This window comes from Pipistrellus hanaki, assembly GCF_964339955.1.
Source record: "Pipistrellus hanaki genome assembly, chromosome: 21".
NCBI classification, from domain to species: domain Eukaryota; kingdom Metazoa; phylum Chordata; class Mammalia; order Chiroptera; family Vespertilionidae; genus Pipistrellus; species Pipistrellus hanaki.
In genome coordinates this window covers 7,119,949-7,141,301 of record NC_140523.1, presented here as the reverse complement: position 1 = coordinate 7,141,301, position 21,353 = coordinate 7,119,949, and the positions used below count along the sequence as shown (strand labels likewise).

Below are 21,353 nucleotides of genomic sequence, written 5' to 3'. Positions count from 1 at the left end.
TTCCACTCTCTCTAAAAATCACTGGAAACATATCTTCGGGTGAGGATTTACAACAACAAACATAAAATAAAAATCATGTTTAAAAAAAAAGTAAAAAAAAAAAAAAGGAAGATGAATGCACATGTTTGGGACATTGGAGGTGTGTAACACAGCCTCAAAATGACTGCGAAATGAGCCCAGCTGGCTTGGCTCAGTGGTGAGCGTCGGCCTAGGAACCAGGAGGTCAGGGTTCGATTCCCAGTCAAGGGCACAGGCCCGGGTTGCAGGCTCCACCCCCAGTGGGGGGCGTGCAGGGGGCAGCCAATCCATGATTCTCTCTCATCACCGATGTTTCTCTCTCTCTCCTTTCCTCTCTGAAATCAAAACACACACACACACACACACACACACACACACACACACGAAGGCAGCCACAGCAAAAGGTCCCCAGGCTACCACAACCAAAACCCATGACACCAATAAGCCTCCAGCATCGGTAAGGATGCCGCTGAGTCATAGAAGTTCATTTATTTCCAAGTTTCTCCTGGATCGCCAAAGGGAGACCTCCTTCTGCTGCAGGAGCAGCCATAAAATTCAGCACACAGCCAAAACCGGTGTGGCTCAGTGGATAGAGCGTCGGCCTGCGTACTGAAGGGTCCCAGGTTCGATTCCGGTCAAGGGCATGTACCTTGGTTGCGGGCACATCCCCAGTGGGGGGCGTGCAGGAGGCAGCTGATGGATGTTTCTCTCTCATCGATGTTTCTCTCACTCTCCCTTCCTCTCTGTAAAAAAATCAATAAAATATATTTTAAAAAAAATACAGCATGCAGGAATGTCCTTGGAATGACGAGAAATACATATACCACCACAGCTGATGGGAAAGAGCAACTTTATAGACAGGGGGAGCTGGTAAGACAGTTTGTTACTCAGATATATATTTTAAAAACAATATACCGTATTTTCCGGCGTATAAAACGACCCCCTAATTTTTTATAGTTAAAACATAGGTTTAGGTCTATATTCGTTGTATAAAAGACTACCCCCCACTTCAAAGAAAAGACTTACTTTGCCGTCAAGATCTGCAGGTAATTTTTGTGCAAATTTTGGTCTTTTGCCCCCGATTTTCGGTTGACTTTTGTTTCAAAGGTCGTCTTTCTTACACACTTGTACATCATAAAACACCGCAGCTCTGAGTCCCGGAAGAAGTATTTACAGAGTATGGTACACACGGTCGCTCTTTGAACGTAAGAACCTTAAATCAGCGCCCGGCCAGCTGGCCGGCGTGGCTCCGTGGTGGAGCATCAGCTCGGGAACCAGGAGGTCCCGGGTTCGATTCCCGGTCAAACGGCCCATGCCCTGGGGTGGCAGGCTCCATGCCCAGGGTGGGGCTTGCAGGAAGCTGCTGATCGAGATCAAGGATTCTCTCCCTTGCTGGTGTGGCTCAGTGGATAGAGCCTAAGACTGCAGACGGAAGGGTCCTGGGTTCGATTCCCAGATCAGGGTACCTGTCCGGGTTGCAGATTCAATCCCCAGTAGCGGGTGTGCAGGAGGCAGCCGATCCGTGATTGCCTCTCATCATGGATGTTTCTAAGTCTCTATCCCTCTCCCTTCCTCTCTGTAAAAAATCAATAATATATATATAATTTTTTTTTTTAAGTCATCTTTTGTCTGGCTCTGTGGTTGAGCATCGACCTATGAACCAGGAGGTCCTGGTTTGATTCACGGTCAGGGCACCTGCCCAGATCCCCAGTAGGGGGCGTGCAGGAGGCAGCTGATGGGTGATTCTCATCATTGATGTTCCACTCTCTCTTCTTCTCTGAAATCAATAAAGATATATATTTTTAAAAATTTAGCTCTCGTCCCACCTCGTGGCTCTGTTAGCTGTTGGATTCGCAGAACGGTGACCGGTTTGATTCCTGGTCAAGGCCCATGCCTAGATTTCGAGTTAGGTCCCCAGTTGGGGTGCATGCGAGAGGCATCCAATTGGTTTAGTCTCTCACATCGGTGTCTCTCACTCTCTCTCATCAACAACTGTATTCTTGACGGAGGATTCAAAAACAAAACCAGCTTTAGGATTCATAAATTAATGCCAGTCCCACATCACGTCAGTAGCAAGTCAACATCCGCCCTGACATTGTCACTAACCCCAGCCTTCGCCTCCATCTAAACCCAACTCCCGCCGAAACCTGGGTGGCTCAGTGGATAGAGCGCCGGTCTGTGAACTGAAGGGTCCCGGGTTCGATTCCCGTCAAGGGCATGTACCTTGGTTGTGGGCACGTCACCAGTGGGGGGGGGGGCGTGCAGGAGGCAGCTGGTCTATGATTCTCTCTCATCAGTGTTTCTAGCTCTCTATCCCTCTCCCTTCGTCTCTGTATAAAATCAATAAAATATATATATTTAAAAAAATAAAATAAACTCAACTTCCGCCTCACCAGCCCCTCCCCCGAAGTCCCACGGCCAATGCCAGCCAGCTTGCACCCTAACTCAGCTCCCATCCTCACCCACCCCAATCCTGGAGCTGAAACCCAATCTCCCACGGGTTCACCCCAACCCCCTTACTCACACGAACCCCCGTCCTGACTGAACCCGCATTCACACTGGATGCACAGAAACACCAGTTCCAATGAAAAATCAATCACTATCAATGATTCCCCGCCCCCCCCCCCACAGCCATCCTAATTCGATGACTTTCTCATCATTTCCCCCCAATGAAAACCCGCAGGAATTTCACGTTCTGCATACATTCGGTCTTCTAAGGCTTTGGTTCCCCCCCCCAACCCCCCCATTGTGTGCAAGAATGTAGTGCTGGGGGGGGGATTGCATTCGCCGCCCTCAGGATGTGCCTGAACTTAATTCAAAATCAGTAGAAACGCGTCCGCTCCTCCTTTGACTTCCAAGATGCGGCGTGCCGTCCGTCACAGAACGGATCTCTGGGAGCGAGGACAGCCCTCGGGGCCTGGCCGGCGTGACCCCGTCTCTGTTCCCAGACTCCGCGTCAGGATCCGCGCAGACAGACGATGTCAACGCCAACATAGCCACAAGCACTGCCCAGAGTTCATCACCTGCCGACGCCCTGACTCTCGCGAGAAGGGGAAGCCCTGGGTCCCTCTGTCTCCCTGAGCCTTGAGGATGCCCGACGACGCTACACCAGCCTCGCCTTGCCCCGTGGACCCAGAGGTCGGTCCCGGGTTCGATTCCCGGTCGGCGGGGGCGCACCCCCGGGAGCAGCCGAGGGGGACGGGCCGGACTGGTATCTCTTGGGCTGACCCGGCTGGAAGGACAGCGGCCGTGGGAAATGATGGGACAAAAACGTTAGCAGCGGTGACTGATCACGGGCCTGGGTTTTCATGGCAGAATCGGGAGCTTTGTGGGTTTTTGTTTTTTAAAGAAATACAATATTTTGGCGCGGCAGGTGGTGGCTCAGTGGTTGAGCGTCGACCTAGGAACCGGGAGGTCTCGGTTCGATTCCCGGTCAGGGCACATGCCCAGGATCCCCAGTGTGGGGGCGCGCAGGAGGCAGCCGCCGGTCCATGGTTCTCTCTCTCCTCATGGATGTCTCTCTCTCTCTCTCCCTCTCCCTGCCTCTCTTGAAATCAATACAAATCTATGTGTTGTTTGTTTTAAAGTTAACTGTGGTGACTGCACATCGGCCTGCATGGGACGGCGGAATTTAGAGGTCTGTGGCTTTTTAAAGAAATCCGTGGAGTTTGTTTTAACCGACGACTCGGGCGAGGCACCGGCTCTGACGTTCCTGTTTCTCCGCCTCGGCAGCAGCGGACGCACGCCTGCCGCGGGGCGACCCGAGAGGCACGGCCGGGGGCGCCCCTCCCCGCAGGGGCCCAGCGAGCAGACACAGGCGCTTCACACGCGTGCAGTAGTCAGCGGCGTCTGTGCGGGTTCCTGCGGACAGGACGACAAGACAAACATGTAAGACCACATGCACGTGACACACCACTCATGAGAAACCGGGTTAAAAAAACAATGGATTCGCCTGGCCGGCGTGGCTCAGGGGTTGAGCGTCCACCTAGGAACCAGGAGGTCACTGGTTCGATTCCCGGTCAGGGCACAGGCCTGGGTTGCAGGCTCCATCCCCAGTGTGGGGCGTGCAGGAGGCAGCCGGTCCATGATTCTCTCTCCTCATGGATGTTCCTCTCTCCCTCTCCCTTCCTCCCTGAAATCAATAAAAATACAATTTTTTTTTTTTTTAAAAGAGCACAGTCCTAGCCGGTATGGCTCAGTGGATAGAGCGTCGGCCTGGGGACCAAAGGGTCCTGGGTTCGATTCCGGTCAAGGGCATGGACCTCGGTAGAAGGCTCCTCCCCAGCCCAGGCCCTGGTCAGGTGCATGCAGGAGGCAACCCATCGATGTGTCCCTCTCACATCGATGTTTCTGTCTCTCCCTCTCTCTTCCACTCTCTCTAAAAAATCAACGGGAACATATCCTCAGGTGAGGATTAACCAAAACCAAACAAATTAAAAAAAAAAAACCACATATGCCGAAACCCATGTGGCTCAGTGGATAGAGCGTCGGCCTGTGGACTGAAAGGTCCCGGGTTCGATTCCGGTCAAGGGCATATATACCTTGGTTGCGGGCACATCCCCAGAAGGAGGTGTGCAAGAGGCAGCTGGTCGATGTTTCTCTCTCATCGATGTTTCTAGCTCTCTCTCCCTCTCCCTTCCTCTCTGTAACAAATCAATAAAATAGCCGAAGCCGGTTTGGATCAGCGGTAGAGCGTCGGTCTGCGGACTGTAAGGTCCCAGGTTCTATTCCAGGCAGGGGCATGTACATTGGTTGAGGGCACATCCCCAGAAGGAGGTGTGCAGGAGGCAGCTGGTCGATGTTTCTCTCGCATCGATGTTTCTAGCTCTCCCTCCCTCTCCCTTCCTCTCTGTAACAAATCAATAAAATATATCTTAAAAAAATAAATAAAAACACACACAAACACACACACACACAAAACCGCCATAAAGCGCACCAAGTTGCACCCATCCAAGCAGCCCATCTCCGCATATCCCCAGAACCCACTTCCCTTCCCGCTGACGCCTCAGCCGTGACCCAGACCGGGTCAGCCCCGTAAGGGTCTGGTTGGGCGGGGTTTGGGGGGGGGGCAGTCCTGACCTGGGAGGGGCGTGCAGGGTCACAGGAGGGCCCCACACAGGGCCGCCAGGACGCTGGCCTCAGGCTCTGCGGGCAGTGCCCCTCGGCCAGCGGCGCGCAGCTGCTGGCGTGCACACAGTCCACCCGGCGGGCCTGGACGCCCGGGCCGCAGGCCGCCGAGCAGGGCCGCCAGGGGCCGGGGCGCCAGCACGCGGCACAGGCCCCTGCCCCCGCCGCCGAGCAGTTCCTCCCGGAGGCGGGCCTGGAGCGGAAACAAAAACAAAACAAAACGTGAAAAGCTGAAACGGAGGTGTCACTTCTTGCTGGGATCGACCCTTTCATGGCACTACAATTTCTTTTCTTTAAAAAAATTTAAAATATATATATATTTTATTGATTTTTTAGAAAGAGGTAGGGAGAGAGATAGAGAGCTAGAAACGTCGATGAGAGAGAAACATCGACCAGCTGCCTCTTGCACACCCCCTACCGAGGATGGGCCCGCAACCCACGTACATGCCCTTGACCGGAATCGAACCCGGGACCTTTCAGTCCGCAGACCGACGCTCTAGCACTGTGCCAAACCGGTTTCGGCTTAAATTTATTTTTACCAGAGGCCTGGTGCACAAAATTCGTGCACGGTTGGGGTCCCTTGGCCTGGCCTGTGCCCTCTCACAATCCCGGATCCCTCGGGGGAATATCGGAGAGCCGGTTTTGGCCTCTCCCGCAGGCCAGGCCTCTGGTATTCTATAAGGAGTGTTGAAACTGCAGGGGGAATGTGATAAGATAAAGGACATGGTGATAACCCCCAACTTTTCTAAGGGAAAATAACAGTAGTACATCGTTGGGTGCAATACCTGGATCAGCCAGTAGGGGGGAGCGTCCGTCAAAGGGTTTATATCCTACTGTCAGGTTTTGTTTTGTTTCAACGTATTTTTATGGATGTCAGAGAGGAAGGGGGAGGGAGAGAGGAAAAAAAATATCCACAATTTGAGAGAATCATGGATCGGCTGCCTCCTGCACGCCCCACACTGGGGATGGAGCCCCAAGCCCTGGGCATGTGCCCTGACCGGGATCAAATCCTGACCTCCCGGTTCACAGGCCAACACTCCACCACGGGGCCACACCGGCCGGACACAACAAACTGTTTATAGAATTTACAAGGCGGAGCTGTAGCGGAGGGAGCCTGCTAACCACACAGATTTTTAATTGATTTCAGAGAAGAAAGGGGTGGGGAAAGAGAGAAACATCCATAATGAGAGAGAATCATGGGTCAGCTACCTCCTGCACGCCCCGTGTAGTATCTAAACACTCTGTCCACTGAGCCACACCGGTCATGTAGTATCTAAACAAATAGGGCGGTCCACTCATTTCCTTATCTAAAACATGTCCCACATGAATATGAGCCGGGCCGAAACTGGTGTTATCATCATTGATGTTTCTTTTTTTCTTTTTTTTCTTTTTTAAATATATTTTATTGATCTTTTACCGAGAGGAAGAGAGAGGGATAGAGAGTTAGAAACACCGATGAGAGAGAATCATTGATCAGCTGCCTCTTGCACACCCCCTACTGGGGATGTGCCCACAACCAAGGTACATGCCCTTGACCGGAATCGAACCTGGGACCTTTCAGTCCGCAGGCCGACGCTCTAGCCACTGAGCCAAACCGGTTTCGGCATCCTTGATGTTTCTAACTCTCTATCCCTCTCCTTTCCTCTCTGTAAAAAATCAATACAACATAGTTAAAATATATACATATATATATATATATATATATATATATACACACACATACATGAGCCGTGTTGTAGACAGATGCCTGCCAGACGCTGACTTGAAGCGTCTGTGTGTGTCACGGCCAGAACCATTCCACATCGTCATGTCCCTCACAATGGAAGGAGGGGGTCATGCAGCCTGATTACACAGCCTACACGGGGTCGTGTGTCTGAAGCGGGGATGGGGGTGGGATGTGGATCATGTATATGTAGAAGCACGCTCCCGGAAAGCATGACTGGCATGCTAGAGACCCCCGCTCCCCGCCCCCCCCCCCCCCCCCCCCCCGTCCCCCTGCCCGTCGCTTCGGGTTTGGGTTATAAATCTCGGAAAACGCGATGAAAAACATCTGCCAGGCACACATCCCTCTGTGTGTGGTCTCCATCCTCCTGGCCACACAGGAAATGGGGGTGTCTGTTGAGAAAGGGGCGGGGGAGAGGGGGTGGGGGTGGATCTGAGCACCTTCCATCGGGGAGACGGTTCTGGCTGCAGTAACTGTGTGTGGGGAACAGGAGTGGGCGGGCTGGGCGCGGCCAAGCCTCGGGGAAGGCTCGGGCTGGTCCCGGAGCCCAGGGTCAAGGTCGTCTCCTTTTCTCCAGCAAGAAAACCTCCATGTGGTCCTACCGGGTGTGGCTCAGGGGACAGAGCATCGGCCTGTGGACTGAAGGGTCCCGGGTTCGATTCCGGTCAAGGGCACTTGCCCAGGTTGTGGGCTCCATCCCCAGTGGGGGCATGCAGGAGGCAGCTGACCCATGATTCTCTCTCATCATGGATGTTTCTCTCTCTCTCTCTCTCTCTCTCTCTCTCTCTCTCTCTCTCTCTCTCTCCTCTCTCTCCCTCTTCCTTCCTCTCTGAGGTCAATAAAAATATATCTGAAACCCACCAAAAAAAATGATGTGTATGCATCTATCCCTATTTCATCATAACACATATTATTAAGAACGAGTGGCGTGGTGCACGAAATTCATGCATTGGGGCGGGGTAGGGGGTGTCCCTCAGCCCGGCCTGCACCCTCTCCAATCTGGGACCCCTCGGGGGATGTCCGACTGCCGGTTTAGGCCCGATCCCTGTAAACCAGCTGTCGGACATCCCTCTTGCAATCCGGGACCGCTGGCTCCTAACTGCTCACCTGCCTGCCCGCCTGATTGCCCCTAACTACAACCTCCCGCCCACCCCCCCACCGCCGGCCTTCTCATCCCCAAATGCCGCCCCCCCCCCCTTGCTGGCCTACTCGCCCCCAAATGCCCCCCCACCCCCCGCCCACATGATCACCTCCAACTGCCCTTCCTTCCTGGCCTGATAGCCCCTAACTGCCTCTGCTCAACTGTGCCACATGGCTTTGTCCGGAAGGTCTCCGGTCCAATTAGCATATCACCCTTTTGTCAGTGTAGCTGTCACTACGGGAGATGTCGGTTCACTAGCAGTCGGCGGTGACGGGAGGGGACAGACGGGTGACCGTCATCTTGTCCGGGGGGGGGGGGGGCGTACCTCCTGTCTTCACAGCGGGGGTCGGAGCTGTTGTGTGGACAGAGGCCGGGACGCGGCGGCTGTATCCTCACGGGGCTCCCCAGGCAGCGTCGGGGACACTGGAAGGAAGCACAGGGCGGTGAGCTGGAGCGGCTGCCGCGCCCAGGGCAGAAGGGGGCGGTGCCCTTGACCTTGGACCTCTGACCTCCGGGACTGAGTGCAAACCAGTGTCTGCAGGCCAAGGGGCTCAGTCTGTCCAATGCTGCTATGGCAACCCTAGCAGGCCACACTTCAGGCCTCTGCCCATTATTTTAAACAACATTTTTTGGGCAAAGATTTCTATTATGATATTGCCCGGCTGGCGTGGCTTCGTGGTTGAGCCTGGACCTGTGAGCCAGGAGGTCAGGGTTCGATTCCCGGTCAGGGCACATGCCCGGATGGCGGGCTCCATCCCCAGTGCGGGGCGTGCAGGAGGCAGCCGATCTGGGATTCTCTCTCATCATGGATGTTTCTCTCCCCCTCTCTCTTTCTCCTCTCTGAAATCAATAATAATAATAAAAAAATCTATGAGGTGTGGCTCAGTGGACAGAGCGTCGGCCTGTGGACGGAAGGGTGCCGGGTTCGATTCCGGTCACGGCCCGTAGCACGGTTGCAGGCCCTGGTCGGGGTGCGGGCAGGAGGCAACCCATCGATGTGCCTCCCTCCCATCAATGTTTCTCTCTGTCTCTCCCTCTCTCTTTCACTCTCCCCCCAAAAAATCAATGAAAAAAATACCCTCGGGTGAGGATTAACAAATAATAATAAGTAATAAAATGGTCATTAACAAAGTTACAGACCTGGATCAGAGGCTTACAAAAAGAAAGAAAAAAAGGAACAAAAATCTACTACAGCCCTGGTCGGTGTGTCTCAGTGGATAGAGCATTGGCCTACGGACTGAAGGGTCCTGGGTTCAATTCCCAGTCCAGAGCACATACCTGGACTGGGGGCTCAATCCCCAGTGGGGGGTGTGCAGGAGGCAGCCGACCCGTGCTTCTCTCTCTCCTTCTCCCTTGCTCTCTGACGTCAATCTCTATATATAAAAGCCCAAATGACCATCATAACTGGATGGATGACCGAACGGGCTGTGCGGGGCAGCCAGACTGGCAGGGGGGTTAGTGAGGGGTGACCAAACAACTGAACAGCAGGCTGTGCGGGGCAGCCAGGCTGGTGTGTGTGTGTGTGTGGTGACCAGGACGGCAGGGGGCAGTTGGTGGCAATCATGCCAGCGGGGGGAGGCAGCAGTTGGGGCCGACCAGGCCAGTGGGTGGGTGGTGGTGGGGGGCAGTAAGAGGCGCCCAGGCCAGCGGGGAGGGGGGGACAGTTAGGGGTGACCAGGCCAGTATTGGGGGCAGTTAGGGGCAATCAGGCCAGCAGCAGAGGCAGTGAGGGGTGATCAGGCCGGTGGCGGGGGGTGTGGGAGTAGTTGGGGGTGACCAGACTGGCAAGGGGAGCAGTAAGAGGTGACCAGGCCAGCAGGGGCGGGGGGCCGCAGTTAGGGGCTACCAGGCTGGCATCGGGGGCAGTTAGGGGCAATCAGGCCAGCACTCAAAGGCAGGGAGGGGCGATCAGGCCGGCCGGCGGGGGTGAGAGGGAGCAGTTAGGGGCTGTATCAGGCTGGCAGGCAGGCAGGCAGGCGAGCAGTTAGCAGCCAGCGGCCCTGCCTTGTGGGAGGGATGTCCAACTACCAGTCTAGGACATCCCCCTCCCTCCCCGCCCCCGGACACCCCTCGAGGGGTCCCAGGTCGGAGAGGGTGCAGGCTGGGCTGAGGGGACGCCCCGCCCCCCCCCCCTACGGCCCCAGGAGCACGGTGGGAACCTGGCGCGGAGGCCTCCTCACCTGGCCCGCCAGCTCCGCGGTGCACGGGCGGCCGGAACATGGGCTTCTCCCCGGAGGCCGGTCGTCGGGGTCGCAGGCTCCCGGGGGCAGCGCCCCCGCCGCGCCGCCGGCCTCGGCCTCGCGGGGGCGCTGGCACGTCACCCGCCGGACGCGGGAGCCCGCCCCGCAGGAGGCGGAGCACTCGGACCACGGGCTGGCGAACCACCTGCGGACGGAAACCGTTAGCTCTGCGGGGACCGGCCTGTCGGATTTGGGGGGGCGGGGGGGGGGGCTTCCTACGGGTGCGCCAGCCCATGCCTCCAGGGGCAGGACCAGCCCTCAGGGGACGCCTGCATTATTGCCAGACTGGCAGGGGGTGGGCAGTAAGAGGGGCCTGGCTGGTGCTGTTCAGTGGTTGGCGTCGACCAGGGAACCAGGAGGTCAGGTTCCTTATGATCAGGGGGCCACCCCCCTCCACCCAGCTGTCCCGCTGTGGCCCCCGAGGACAGAGGGAGGGCGATACTGGGTGTTTTTCTCTCATTTTGATGTTTTTCTCTCTCTCAATCGGTTTCTCTCTCATTTTTTTAAAAAAAATATATTTTATTGATTTTGTACAGAGAGGAAGGGAGAGAGATAGTTAGAAGCATCATGAGAGCGAGTCACCAATCAGCTGCCTCCTGTACACCCCCCACTGGGGATGTGCCTGCAACCAAGGTCCATGCCCTTGACTGGAATTGAATCTGGGACCTTTCAGTCCCCAACCCGACGCTCTATCCACTGAGCCATACTGATCTCGGCTCTCTCTCATTTTTTTAAAAAAATATATATTTTATTGATTTTTTTTTTTTACAGAGAGGAAGGAAGAGGGATAGAAAGCTAGAAACATCGATGAGAGAGAAACATCGATCAGCTGCCTCTTGCACACCCCCTACTGGGGATGTGCCCACAACCAAGGTCCATGCCCTTAACCAGAATCGAACCTGGGACCCTTCAGTCCGCAGGCTGATGCTCTATCCACTGAGCCACACTGGCCAGGGCTTTCCATTCTTTGTGGGAGGCAACCAGCCCCCATGTGCTCTTGGTCCTGTAACTACGATGCCAGCAGCCCTGGGACTGGGCGTGAGGCTTGCCTGACCCTAAAGGTCACACTTTTGTAAAAATTCATATTTTTAAAAATATATTTTTTATTGATGTCAGAGAGGGAGAGGGAGAGGGAGAGAGAATCACGGATTGGCTGCCTCCTGCACGCCCCCCACTGGGGATGGAGCCCGCAACGCAAGAGTGGGCCTTGACCTGGATCCCAGGTCGACGCTAACCACTGAGCAGCACCAGCCGGGCCCCGCTAAAGGAATCCAGGTTGTGGGGCCTTGGGAACCAGCAGATGGCCGGTCGGACGGGGCAGAGCTGTGGCCGCACGTACCTGGGGGGGCAGTCCCGGCGGGGACAGGGCTGGGGGCGGGCGGGCGGCCTCGGGAGGTGCCGGCACAGGGCCTCGCTCACATCCTGCCCGCCGGCCACGCACCGGAGCCTCCGGACACGGGTTCCTGGGCGGCCGCAGGCTGCGCGGCACGGCGTCCAGTTCCCCGGCTTCCACGCCGGCTCTGTGGGGGCAAGGATGGGGAGTGAGGCTGCCGGCAGGCGGGGCCGGGGTCCCCCAGCTGTTCCCCAGAGGCCTGGACCCCCCCTCCACCCCCAGCTGTCCCACTGAGAGGCCTGGACCCCCACCCCAACTGTACCACTGAGAGGCCTGGACCCCCCCAGCTGTTCCACTGAGAGGCCTGGACCCCCCTACCCCAGCTGTCCCACTGAGAGGCCTGGACCCCCCCCCAAGCTGTCCCACTGAGAGGCCTGGACCCCCCCCCCCCCAAGCTGTTCCACTGAGAGGCCTGGACACCCCCCCAGCTGTTCCACTGAGAGGCCTGGACCCCCCCCCCCAGCTGTCCCACTGAGAGGCCTGAACCCCCCCAGCTGTTCCACTGAGAGGCCTGGACCCCCCCAGCTGTTCCACTGAGAGGCCTGGACCCCGCCCCAGCTGTCCCACTGAGAGGCCTGAACCCCCCCAGCTGTTCCACTGAGAGGCCTGGACCCCCCCATCTGTCCCACTGAGCGAACTGGACCCCCCCCAGCTGTTCCACTGAGAGGCCTGGACACCCCCCCCCCCCCAGCTGTTCCACTGAGAGGCCTGTCTGTGCTGTGTGCACAGACATCCCAGAGCGCAAAGGGGTCCTTTACTGTTACTTTGACTGAATTAATGCATTCGTTCTTCGCTGTATTTACTGTACTTACTGTAAACACTTGCTGATGGTTGGGAGTGTGACGTGTCCCCACTTCCCCCTCTTGCCCCCTCTTCCCCCCACAAGGGGGTCCTTTCACCTCACCCCCCTCCACGAACCAGTGGGAATGGCCAGTGGGAAGGCCGGCAGGACGGGCCCAGGGCCCCAGCCCGCGAGAGGGGCCACTGCAGGCCAGAGGGGCCCGCCAGGATCCTCCCCACAGGGGGGGGGGGAAGCCTCCACAGTGTCCCCAGGGGGCCATGGGCACAGTCAGGGACGCTCCTCCAGGGACAATGTCTCCAGAGTGGACCAGTCCCGGCCGGTGTGGTTCAGTGGTTTGACATCGACCTATAACGAGGAGGTCCCGGTTCGATTCCCGGTCAGGGCACAGGCCTGGGTGGCAGGCTCCATCCCCAGTGGGGAGCGTGCAGGAGGCAACTGATCTGTGATTCTCTCTCATCATGAATATTTCTTTCTCTCTCTCTCTCTCTCTCTCTCTCTCTCTCTCTCTCTCTCTCTCTCTCTCCCTCCCTCCCTCCCTCCCTCCCTCCCTTTCTCTCTAAAACCAATAAAAAAAATATTTTAAAAAAATCAATGGGAAAATATCCTTGGGTGAGGGTTAGAGAGAGACAGAGAGAGAGATACACACACACACTGAGACAGAGACATCGAGAGACACATACAGAGACAGAGAGATAAACAGAGAGACACAGACAGACAGAGAACGACAGAGAGAAACAGAGAGAGACACACAGAGAGAGAGAGACAGAGAGAAACAGAGAGAGACACAGAGAGAGAGAGAGAGAGAGAGGGAAGAGCAGCCCTTAGTTCACAGGGAAAACCATCGCACGCCCATCTCCTTTACCCCTCAGCGCCATATCCCTCCCCGGGGAGCCCTGTGGGCGGGGAGGCCCCCGGCCCAGCGGGGGGACACTTACCCAGCAGGTGCAGGGCGGAGGCGGCCGTGGCCTTGCCCAGGGCGCTGGCGGCCCGGCAGACGTAGGTGCCTCTGTCCGGCCGGGAGACGCTCCGCAGCCGCAGGGACCCGTCGGGGAGGGCAGAGGCGCTGTCCCCCAGCACCCCACCCCGCTTCTCCCAGCTCACCGCGGGCCGGGGCGCGCCTGCGGAGGGAAGCACATGGCAGCCAGGGCGGAGGCAGGTGCCTTGGAGAGCAGGGCCGCGGCCCCTGGCAACCAAGGTACGTGCCCTTGACCGGAATCGAACCTGGGACCTCTCAGTCCGCAGGCTGACGCTCTATCCGCTGAGCCAAACCGGTTTCTGCTATAGGATTATTATTATTATTTTTTAAAATATATTTTATTGACTTTATACAGAGAGGAAGGGGGAGAGATAGAAACATCGATGAGAGAGAGAGTCATCGATCAGCTGCCTCTTGCACACCCCCTACTGGGGATGTGCCCGCAACCAAGGTACATGCCCTTGACCGGAATCGAACCTGGGACCTCTCAGTCCGCAGGCTGACGCTCTATCCGCTGAGCCAAACCGGTTTCTGCTATAGGATTATTATTATTATTTTTTAAAATATATTTTATTGATTTTATACAGAGAGGAAGGGGGAGAGATAGAAACATCGATGAGAGAGAGAGTCATCGATCAGCTGCCTCTTGCACACCCCCTACTGGGGATGTGCCCGCAACCAAGGTACATGCCCTTGACCGGAATCGAACCTGGGACCTCTCAGTCCGCAGGCTGACGCTCTATCCGCTGAGCCAAACCGGTTTCTGCTATAGGATTATTATTATTATTTTTTAAAATATATTTTATTGACTTTATACAGAGAGGAAGGGGGAGAGATAGAAACATCGATGAGAGAGAGAGTCATCGATCAGCTGCCTCTTGCACACCCCCTACTGGGGATGTGCCCGCAACCAAGGTACGTGCCCTTGACCGGAATCGAACCTGGGACCTCTCAGTCCGCAGGCCGAGGACGCTCTATCCACTGAGCCAAACTAGTTTCTGCTATAGGATTATTTTTAAAAAATATATTTTATTGATGTCAGGGCGGAAGGGAGAGGAAGGGAGAGAAACATCAACCATGAGAGAGAGAATCACGGATCGGCTGCCCCCTGCACGCCCCCTACTGGGGATGGAGCCTGCAACCCGGGCGTGGGCCCCTGACCGGGAATCAAACCCGGTACCTTTTGGTCCACGGGCTGACGCTCTATGCCACATGTGTCAAACACAAGGCCCGCGGGCCAAATCCAGCCCGCCAGGCCTTGCAATGTGGCCCGCACCGCGCTGTCATCACTGCACTCTGCTGTCAGTTTATGACATTGTCAGTTTATGACTGTTCAGTAAACCATTCGGCCCGCGATTTAGGCTGGATTTTAGATTTTGGCCCCTTCTCTGATTGAGTTCGACACCCCTGCGAGGCACACCGGCCAGGGCTGGACAATCGAGTGTTTAAGGACGGCCGGGGTGTCTGCAGGCCACAGGCCACGTGCCCTCCCCCGGACAGCGGCCACACGTACCTCGGACGGGACACTGGATGGTCACGTTGGTGCCCAGGAGTGCCCTCACGCTGCCTCCGACCACCACGGACAGCGGGCCGGGGTCCTGCCCGGTGACGTTGCTCCCCGCCACCAAGATGACCGGCGCCTCTTCGTTCAAAGGGAACAGAAACCCTGTCAGCTCAGGCTTTTTTTTTTTTTTTTTTAAATCATTTTTATTGACTTCAGAGAGGAAGGGAGAGGGATAGAGTCTCAGAAACATTGATGGGGGAGAAACATCCATCAGCCGCCTCCTGCACGCCCCTCACTGGGGATGTGCCTGCAACCAAGGCACATGCCTTTGACCGGAATCGAACCCGGGACCCTTCAGTCTGCAGGCCGACGCTCTATCCACTGAGCCAAACTGGTTAGGGCTGTGTGTCTGTGTCTTTGTTTGTGTGTCTTTGTGTGTCTGTCTGTCTGAAATGTGACCCCAACCATTCTTGGGCCACCTCACTTTCCCTTAAAACTCTATAGGTTAGCCCCGACCGGTGTGGTTCAGTGGGTAGAGTGTCGGCTGCGGACTGAAGGGTCTCAGGTTCGGTTCCAGTCAAGGGCATGGACCTTGGTTGCGGGCACATCCCCAGGTGAGAGGTGTGCAGGAGGCAGCTGATGGATGTTTCTCTCCCATTGATGTTTCTGACTCTCCCTCTCCCTTCCTCTCTGTAAAAAAAATCAATGAAATATATTTTAAAAAATAAGCATAGCCGAAACCGGTTTGGCTCAGTGGTAGAGCGTCGGTCTGCGGACTGAAAGGTCCTGGGTTCGATTCCAGTCAAGGGCATGTACTACCTTGGTTGCGGGCACATCCCAGGTAGGGGGTGTGCAAGAGGCAACTGGTCGGTGTTTCTCTCTCAACGACGTTTCTGGCTCTCTATCTCTCCCTTCCTCTCTGTAAAAAATCAATGAAATATATTTTAAAAAATAAGCAGAACAACACAAATGTTTCTCTCTCCCTCTCAAACCAATAAATAAATGATCATTTCTCTTTTAAAGTAGGACCAGCCCGGTGGGCGTGGCTCAGTGGCACGCTGGCATGAGCGTCGACCTAGGAACCAGGAGGTCACGTTCGATTCCCGCTCAAGGACAGGCGCCCAGTTTGTGGACTTGATCCCCAGTGTGGGGCGTGCGGGAGGCAGCCGATCCATGATGCTCTCTCATCATTGACCTTTCTAACTCTCTCCCTCTCCCTTCCTCCCTGAAATCAACTAAGAAAATATTTAAAAAAAAAAAAAATGATAAAAGAAAAGACGTGCAGTCTGGAGCAATCAGAATGGCCTATGAGTTTAATAATCAAATTCTTGCCCGGCCTGGCGTAGCTCAGTGGCTGAGCGTCGACCTATGAACCAGGAGGTCACGGTTTGATTCTGGGTCAAGGGCACATGCCTGGGTTGCGGGCTTTATCCCCAGTGTAGGGCGAGCATGAAGCAGCTGATCCATGATCCTCTCTCATCATGAATGTTTCTCTCGCTCTCTCCCTCTCCCTTCCTCTCTGAAATCAATCCTATATAATAAAGTGATAATATGCAAATTGACCCTCATGCCCTCATACAAGATGGCCGCCCCCATGTGATCAAAGATGGCTGGCAGGCGAGAGCAGTTGGGGGCAATCAGGCCTGCAGGGATGGGCTGTTGGGGGCAATCAGGCTTGCAGAGGAGGGCAGTTGGGAGCAATCAGGCCGGCAGGGGAGGGTAGTTGGGGTGACCAGGCCAGCAGGGGATGGTAGTGCGGGTAATCAGGCTGGCAAGGGAGGGCAGCTGGGGGCAATCAGGCCTGCAGGGGAGGGCAGTTAGGGGTGATCAGGCTGGCAGGGGAGGGAGGCTAGGGGCAATCAGGCAGGCAGGGGAGGGCAGTTAGGGGTGATCAGGCTGGCAGGGGAGGGCAGTTAGGGGCGACCAGGCCTGCAGGGGAGGGCAGTTGGGGTGACCAGGCCAGCAGGGGAGGGCAGTTGGAGGCAATCAGGCTGGCAGGGGAGGGCAGTTGGGGTGACCAGGCCAGCAGGGGATGGTAGTTGGGGGTGATCAGGCCAGCAGGGAGGGCAGATGAGGGCAATTGGGCTGGCAGGGGAGCAGTTAGGTGTCTGTAAGGCTGACAGGGGAGCGGTTAAGCATGTGAGCAGGCTGGAAGGCAGGCGAGCAATTGGGAGCCAGCAGTCCTGGATTGTGAGAGGGATGTCCCTGTGGAGGATCGGGCCTAAACCGGCAGTCTGACATCCCCCGAGGGGGTCCCAGATTGGAGAGGGTGCAGGCCGGGCTGAGGAACAGTGCACGAATTTCATGCACCGGGGCCTCTCGCTAAAATATATTAAAGCAAACACACATACACACACCCAACCCCAGGCGACCCAGGCGTCGGCGCCGAGCGTTACCTGCAAACAGTACGGGGTACGTATGGGTGCTCCCCACGTCAGAGCCGAGCCGGCTGGCCACAGAGCACCCGTACAGCCCTTGGTCTCTCCTCGTGGGCTTCCGTATGTGCAGCACCCCCGCTCGGGACAGAACGATCCTGGGGGACGGCGAGAAGGAGGAGGGGGTCAGTGAGTCAGTGACTGGTGACATGGCCCGGGGACCACGGCCAGCCACGGAGAGAAAACAAGGCATGACCGACCACAGACACCGGGCGGGCACGGATCCCCAGAGACGGCCCCGAGGAGCCTCCTGCCGATGGGGGAAGGACCCTGCTGGAACCACGTTCTTAGGAGAGGGAATTGGAACGTGTAGATCGGAGAAAACTGGACTATCCATGAACAAGGTTTTGCAAAAGGGCCCGGCGGGCGTGGCTCAGTGGTTGAGGGTCGACCTAGGAGCCAGGAGGTCAGGGTTCGATTCCTGGCCTGGTCACCCCAACATGCCCGGTGTTACGGGTTCGATCCCCGGTGTGGGGCGTGCAGGAGGCAGCCGGTCCATAATTGTATCTCATCATGGCTGTTTTTCTCTCTGTCCCTTTTCTTTCCTCTCTGACATCAATAAAAATATATTTTTTAAAAAACCAACAAGCCCTAGCTGGTGTGGCTCGAGTGTCTGCCTGCAGACTGAAGGATCCCAGGTTCAATTCCAGTCAAGGGCATGTGCCTGGGTTGTGGGCTCAATCCCCAGGAGGGGGCGTGCAGGGGGTAGCTGATCCATGATTCTCTCATCATGGATGTTTCTCTCTCTCTCTCCCTCTCCCTTCCTCTCTGAAATCAGTAAAAATATACACTGAGTGGCCAGATTATTATGATCTCTGAACGCATAATAATCTGGCCACTCAGTGTATTTTATTATTGATGGATTGATCGATTGATTGATATATTTCTTCGTTGATTTCAGAGAGGCAGGCAGAAGGAGTGAGAGATAGAAACATCCATGATGAGAGAGAACCACTGATAGGCCGCCTCCTGCACACCCCCTACTGGGGATGGAGCCCGCAACCCAGGCATGTGCCCTTTGGCCGGAATCGAACCTGGGACCCTTCAGTCCCCTGAGCCAAGCTGGCTAGGGCTATTTATTTTTTTAATATATATTTTATTGATTATTCACAGAGAGGAAAGGAGAGGGGGATAGAGAGTTAGAAACATCGATGAGAGAGAAACATCGACCAGCTGCCTCCTGCACATCCCCCACCAGGGATATGCCCGCAACCAAGGTCCATGCCCTTGACAGGAATCGAACCGGGGTTCCCTTCAGTCCGCAGACCGAAGCGCTCTATCCACTGAGCCACACCGGCCAGGGGCACTGGGTGCATTTTAGCAGAAACACACCCCCAGAAAGCACGCCTGGGCGGGGGGGGGGGGGAGAGGGTTCGCCAAAGGAAGCAACGGGTGTCCCCTTACTTCTCCGAGGGCTGCAGCGGCCTCCCGTCCTTGGTCCAGACGTAGGCCGCCCCCTCGCCGCCGCCGCCGCCGCCGGGGCGCCCCAGCCCGCACCGCAGGCGGACGGCCGCCGTCCGGTTGGTGATGTACACGGCGCTCCCGACGGTCGCCTGGACCAGCTCCGGTCCCTTCTTCTTGGCCTTGAGCGGCGGCCTGCCCGCGTCTGTCCCCCCGGGGCTTTGGGGCGCACGCCCCGCGGGCGGGTCCCCTCTCCCCTGCGCCTCCTCCTCCTCCTCCTCCTCCTCCTCCTCCGGGGGCGCGGCCGTCCAGGGGCGCGCGGCCGCCGGCTGCGCCTTGGCGAGCTCGGCCTCCAGCCGGTGGACGATGACCGGGGACGCCAGGGGGTCGCCCACCAGCCGGCTCAGGTTCCGGATCAACTCGTCGTCGTCGAACCGGGGGGCCGTGTCCAGGCTGTAGGCGCCCCGTTTCTCCGCGGCTTCCGACGGCTGCCCTGTCCGCTCCCCCCAGGCCCCGGGGTGGTGGCAGCGGCCCAGTAGGGCGCAGAGGAGCGGCTGATGATGGCGCCCCGGGCCGCCCTCGGCGCCGCCCGCCTCCAGCAGCTCATGGCGCTGCTTCTTCCACATCCGCCTCAGGGTCTGCCGCGTGGACCCCACAGGATCCGGGGATCGGCCGGGGCCGGCGGCGGCGGGGGGTCCCCACGCGCGCTCCTGCGGCGACGTCGCGGCGCGCTCCTGCGGCGACGTCGCGGCGCGCTCCTGCGGCGACGTCGCGGCGCGCTCCTGCGGCGACGTCGCGGCGCGCTCCTGCGACGTCGCGGCGCGCTCCTGCGTAGACGCCGCGCGCTCCTGCGTAGACGCCGCGCGCTCCTGCGTAGACGCCGCGCGCTCCTGCGTAGACGCCGCGCGCTCCTGCGACGTCGCGGCGCGCTCCTGCGTAGACGCCGCGCGCTCCTGCGTAGACGCCGCGCGCTCCTGCGACGTCGCGGCGCGCTCCTGCGACGTCGCGGCGCGCTCCTGCGACGTCGCGGCGCGCTCCTGCGACGTCGCGGCGCGCTCCTGCGTAGACGCCGCGCGCTCCTGCGTAGACGCCGCGCGCTCCTGCGTAGACGCCGCGCGCTCCTGCGACGTCGCGGCGCGCTCCTGCGTAGACGCCACGCGCTCTTGCGTAGACGCCGCTGCCGCGCGCTCCTGCGACGCCTGCGACGCCGCGCGCTCCTGCGCCTGCGTCGCCGCGCGCTCCCCGGGCCCCGGGCCCCTGAGTAGCCGGTTGTCCGCGCCGATGAACTTGAGCACCAGGGTCTCCCGCGCGGGGCCGGCCACGCAGCTGTACACGCCGGCGTCCTCGGGGGCCGCCAGGCCGTGGATCTTCAGGGACCCGGCCTTGGTGACGCCCCAGCGGCGGCGCTGGGAGGAGGGCTGCAGGCGGCGGCCGTCCTTCTCCCACCGGACCCGCGCCTTCGGGAACCGGCGCACCGGGCACCGGATCACCACCGACGCCGGCGCCGACGCGTTGGGCAGCAGGTAGGCGCGGCCGCCCACCGTCAGGTGCACGCGCTTCTCCTCCCGCGTCTGGATGTACACGCGCCGGGCGGCCAGGATCTGGGGACCCTTCGTCTCTCCTCTCCGCTCTGTAAGGGAGGAAAAACAAAACAAAACAAAACAAAAGACAAAGAATGAAGCTCCCCTCCCCAACCCCAGCCGGTGTGGCTCAGTGGGCAGAGCCTCGTCGGCCTGCGGACTGAAGGGTCCGTGGTTCGATTCCCGGTCAAGAGCACGTGCCCAGGTGGCGGGCTCCGCCGTCCCCAGTGGGGGGCGTGCAGGAGGCGGCTGATCCATGATTCTCTCTCATCACAGATGTTTCTATCTCTCTCCCTCTCCCTTCCTCTCTAACATCAATCAACCAATAACAACAACAATAATAATAGTAAAATGCCAACAAACATCTCAGGAATAAAGGGTTTTTCTTTAAATCTTAATTTACTTAATTTTTACTTTTATCAATGCTTTTGTGCTCTGTCTAAAAAGGCTATGCTAAGCTCCAGCTGGTGTGGCTCAGTGGATAGAGTGTCGGCCTGTGGACTGAAGGGTCCCGGGGTTGGATTTCAGGCTCGATCCCCAGTAGGGGGCTACCATTCATTTTCCAGGCTTTAATTCTCAGATGTTTATTGTTTGTTTGTTTTTTTGTGTGTGTTTTATTGATTTCAGAGAGGAAGAGAGAGAAACATCCATAAAGAGAGAGAATCACGGATCGGCTGCCTCCTGTACGCCCTCTACTGGGGATGGAGCCTGCAACCCAGGCCTGTGCCCTTGACAGGGAATCGAACCCATCATCTGCTGGTTCATGGGTTCGACCCTCCACCACGGAGCCGCCTGGAACCGGGCAGAAACAGTAGTCTTTGTCTTTTTTCTTTCTCCCCCCCACCTCGTGTCCCCGCCACACGCCACAGTCATGTATGACTTCATCTCGGGCCGCGTGGCACACGCCCTGCTCACCGCGACGCCTCCCACACGTTATTCTGTTATTTTAGCGGGAGCAGCCGGCGTGGCTTCCGTTCCACGCTTCTCCTGGGCCGTCTGTGGTCTAGCCACAG

At 57.4% G+C, this 21,353-nt stretch overlaps 1 protein-coding gene across 5 annotated transcripts in view; it reads right to left on the bottom strand.

Annotated features, from left to right (window-relative positions):
• Window positions 1–1,112: 1,112 nt before the first annotated feature.
• ADAMTSL3 (ADAMTS like 3) overlaps window positions 1,113–21,353 on the bottom strand; it is a 68,823-nt gene continuing 48,582 nt past the window's right edge. For 3 of the 5 annotated variants that reach the window (XM_084868999.1, XM_084869002.1, XM_084869003.1), the window contains 9 exons: window positions 18,764–20,390; window positions 17,321–17,457; window positions 14,934–15,062; window positions 13,380–13,562; window positions 11,589–11,769; window positions 10,190–10,394; window positions 8,335–8,432; window positions 5,098–5,338; window positions 1,113–3,879 (listed from right to left, as the gene is read on the bottom strand). In XM_084868999.1, coding sequence (XP_084725125.1) covers window positions 3,841–3,879; window positions 5,098–5,338; window positions 8,335–8,432; window positions 10,190–10,394; window positions 11,589–11,769; window positions 13,380–13,562; window positions 14,934–15,062; window positions 17,321–17,457; window positions 18,764–20,390 — 2,840 coding nt within the window. In that variant the 3' untranslated portion in view covers window positions 1,113–3,840. Of the gene's footprint in view, window positions 3,880–5,097; window positions 5,339–8,334; window positions 8,433–10,189; window positions 10,395–11,588; window positions 11,770–13,379; window positions 13,563–14,933; window positions 15,063–17,320; window positions 17,458–18,763; window positions 20,391–21,353 lie in introns of those variants that run through there. The other 2 variants (XM_084869000.1, XM_084869001.1) reach the window with 2 other exon arrangements.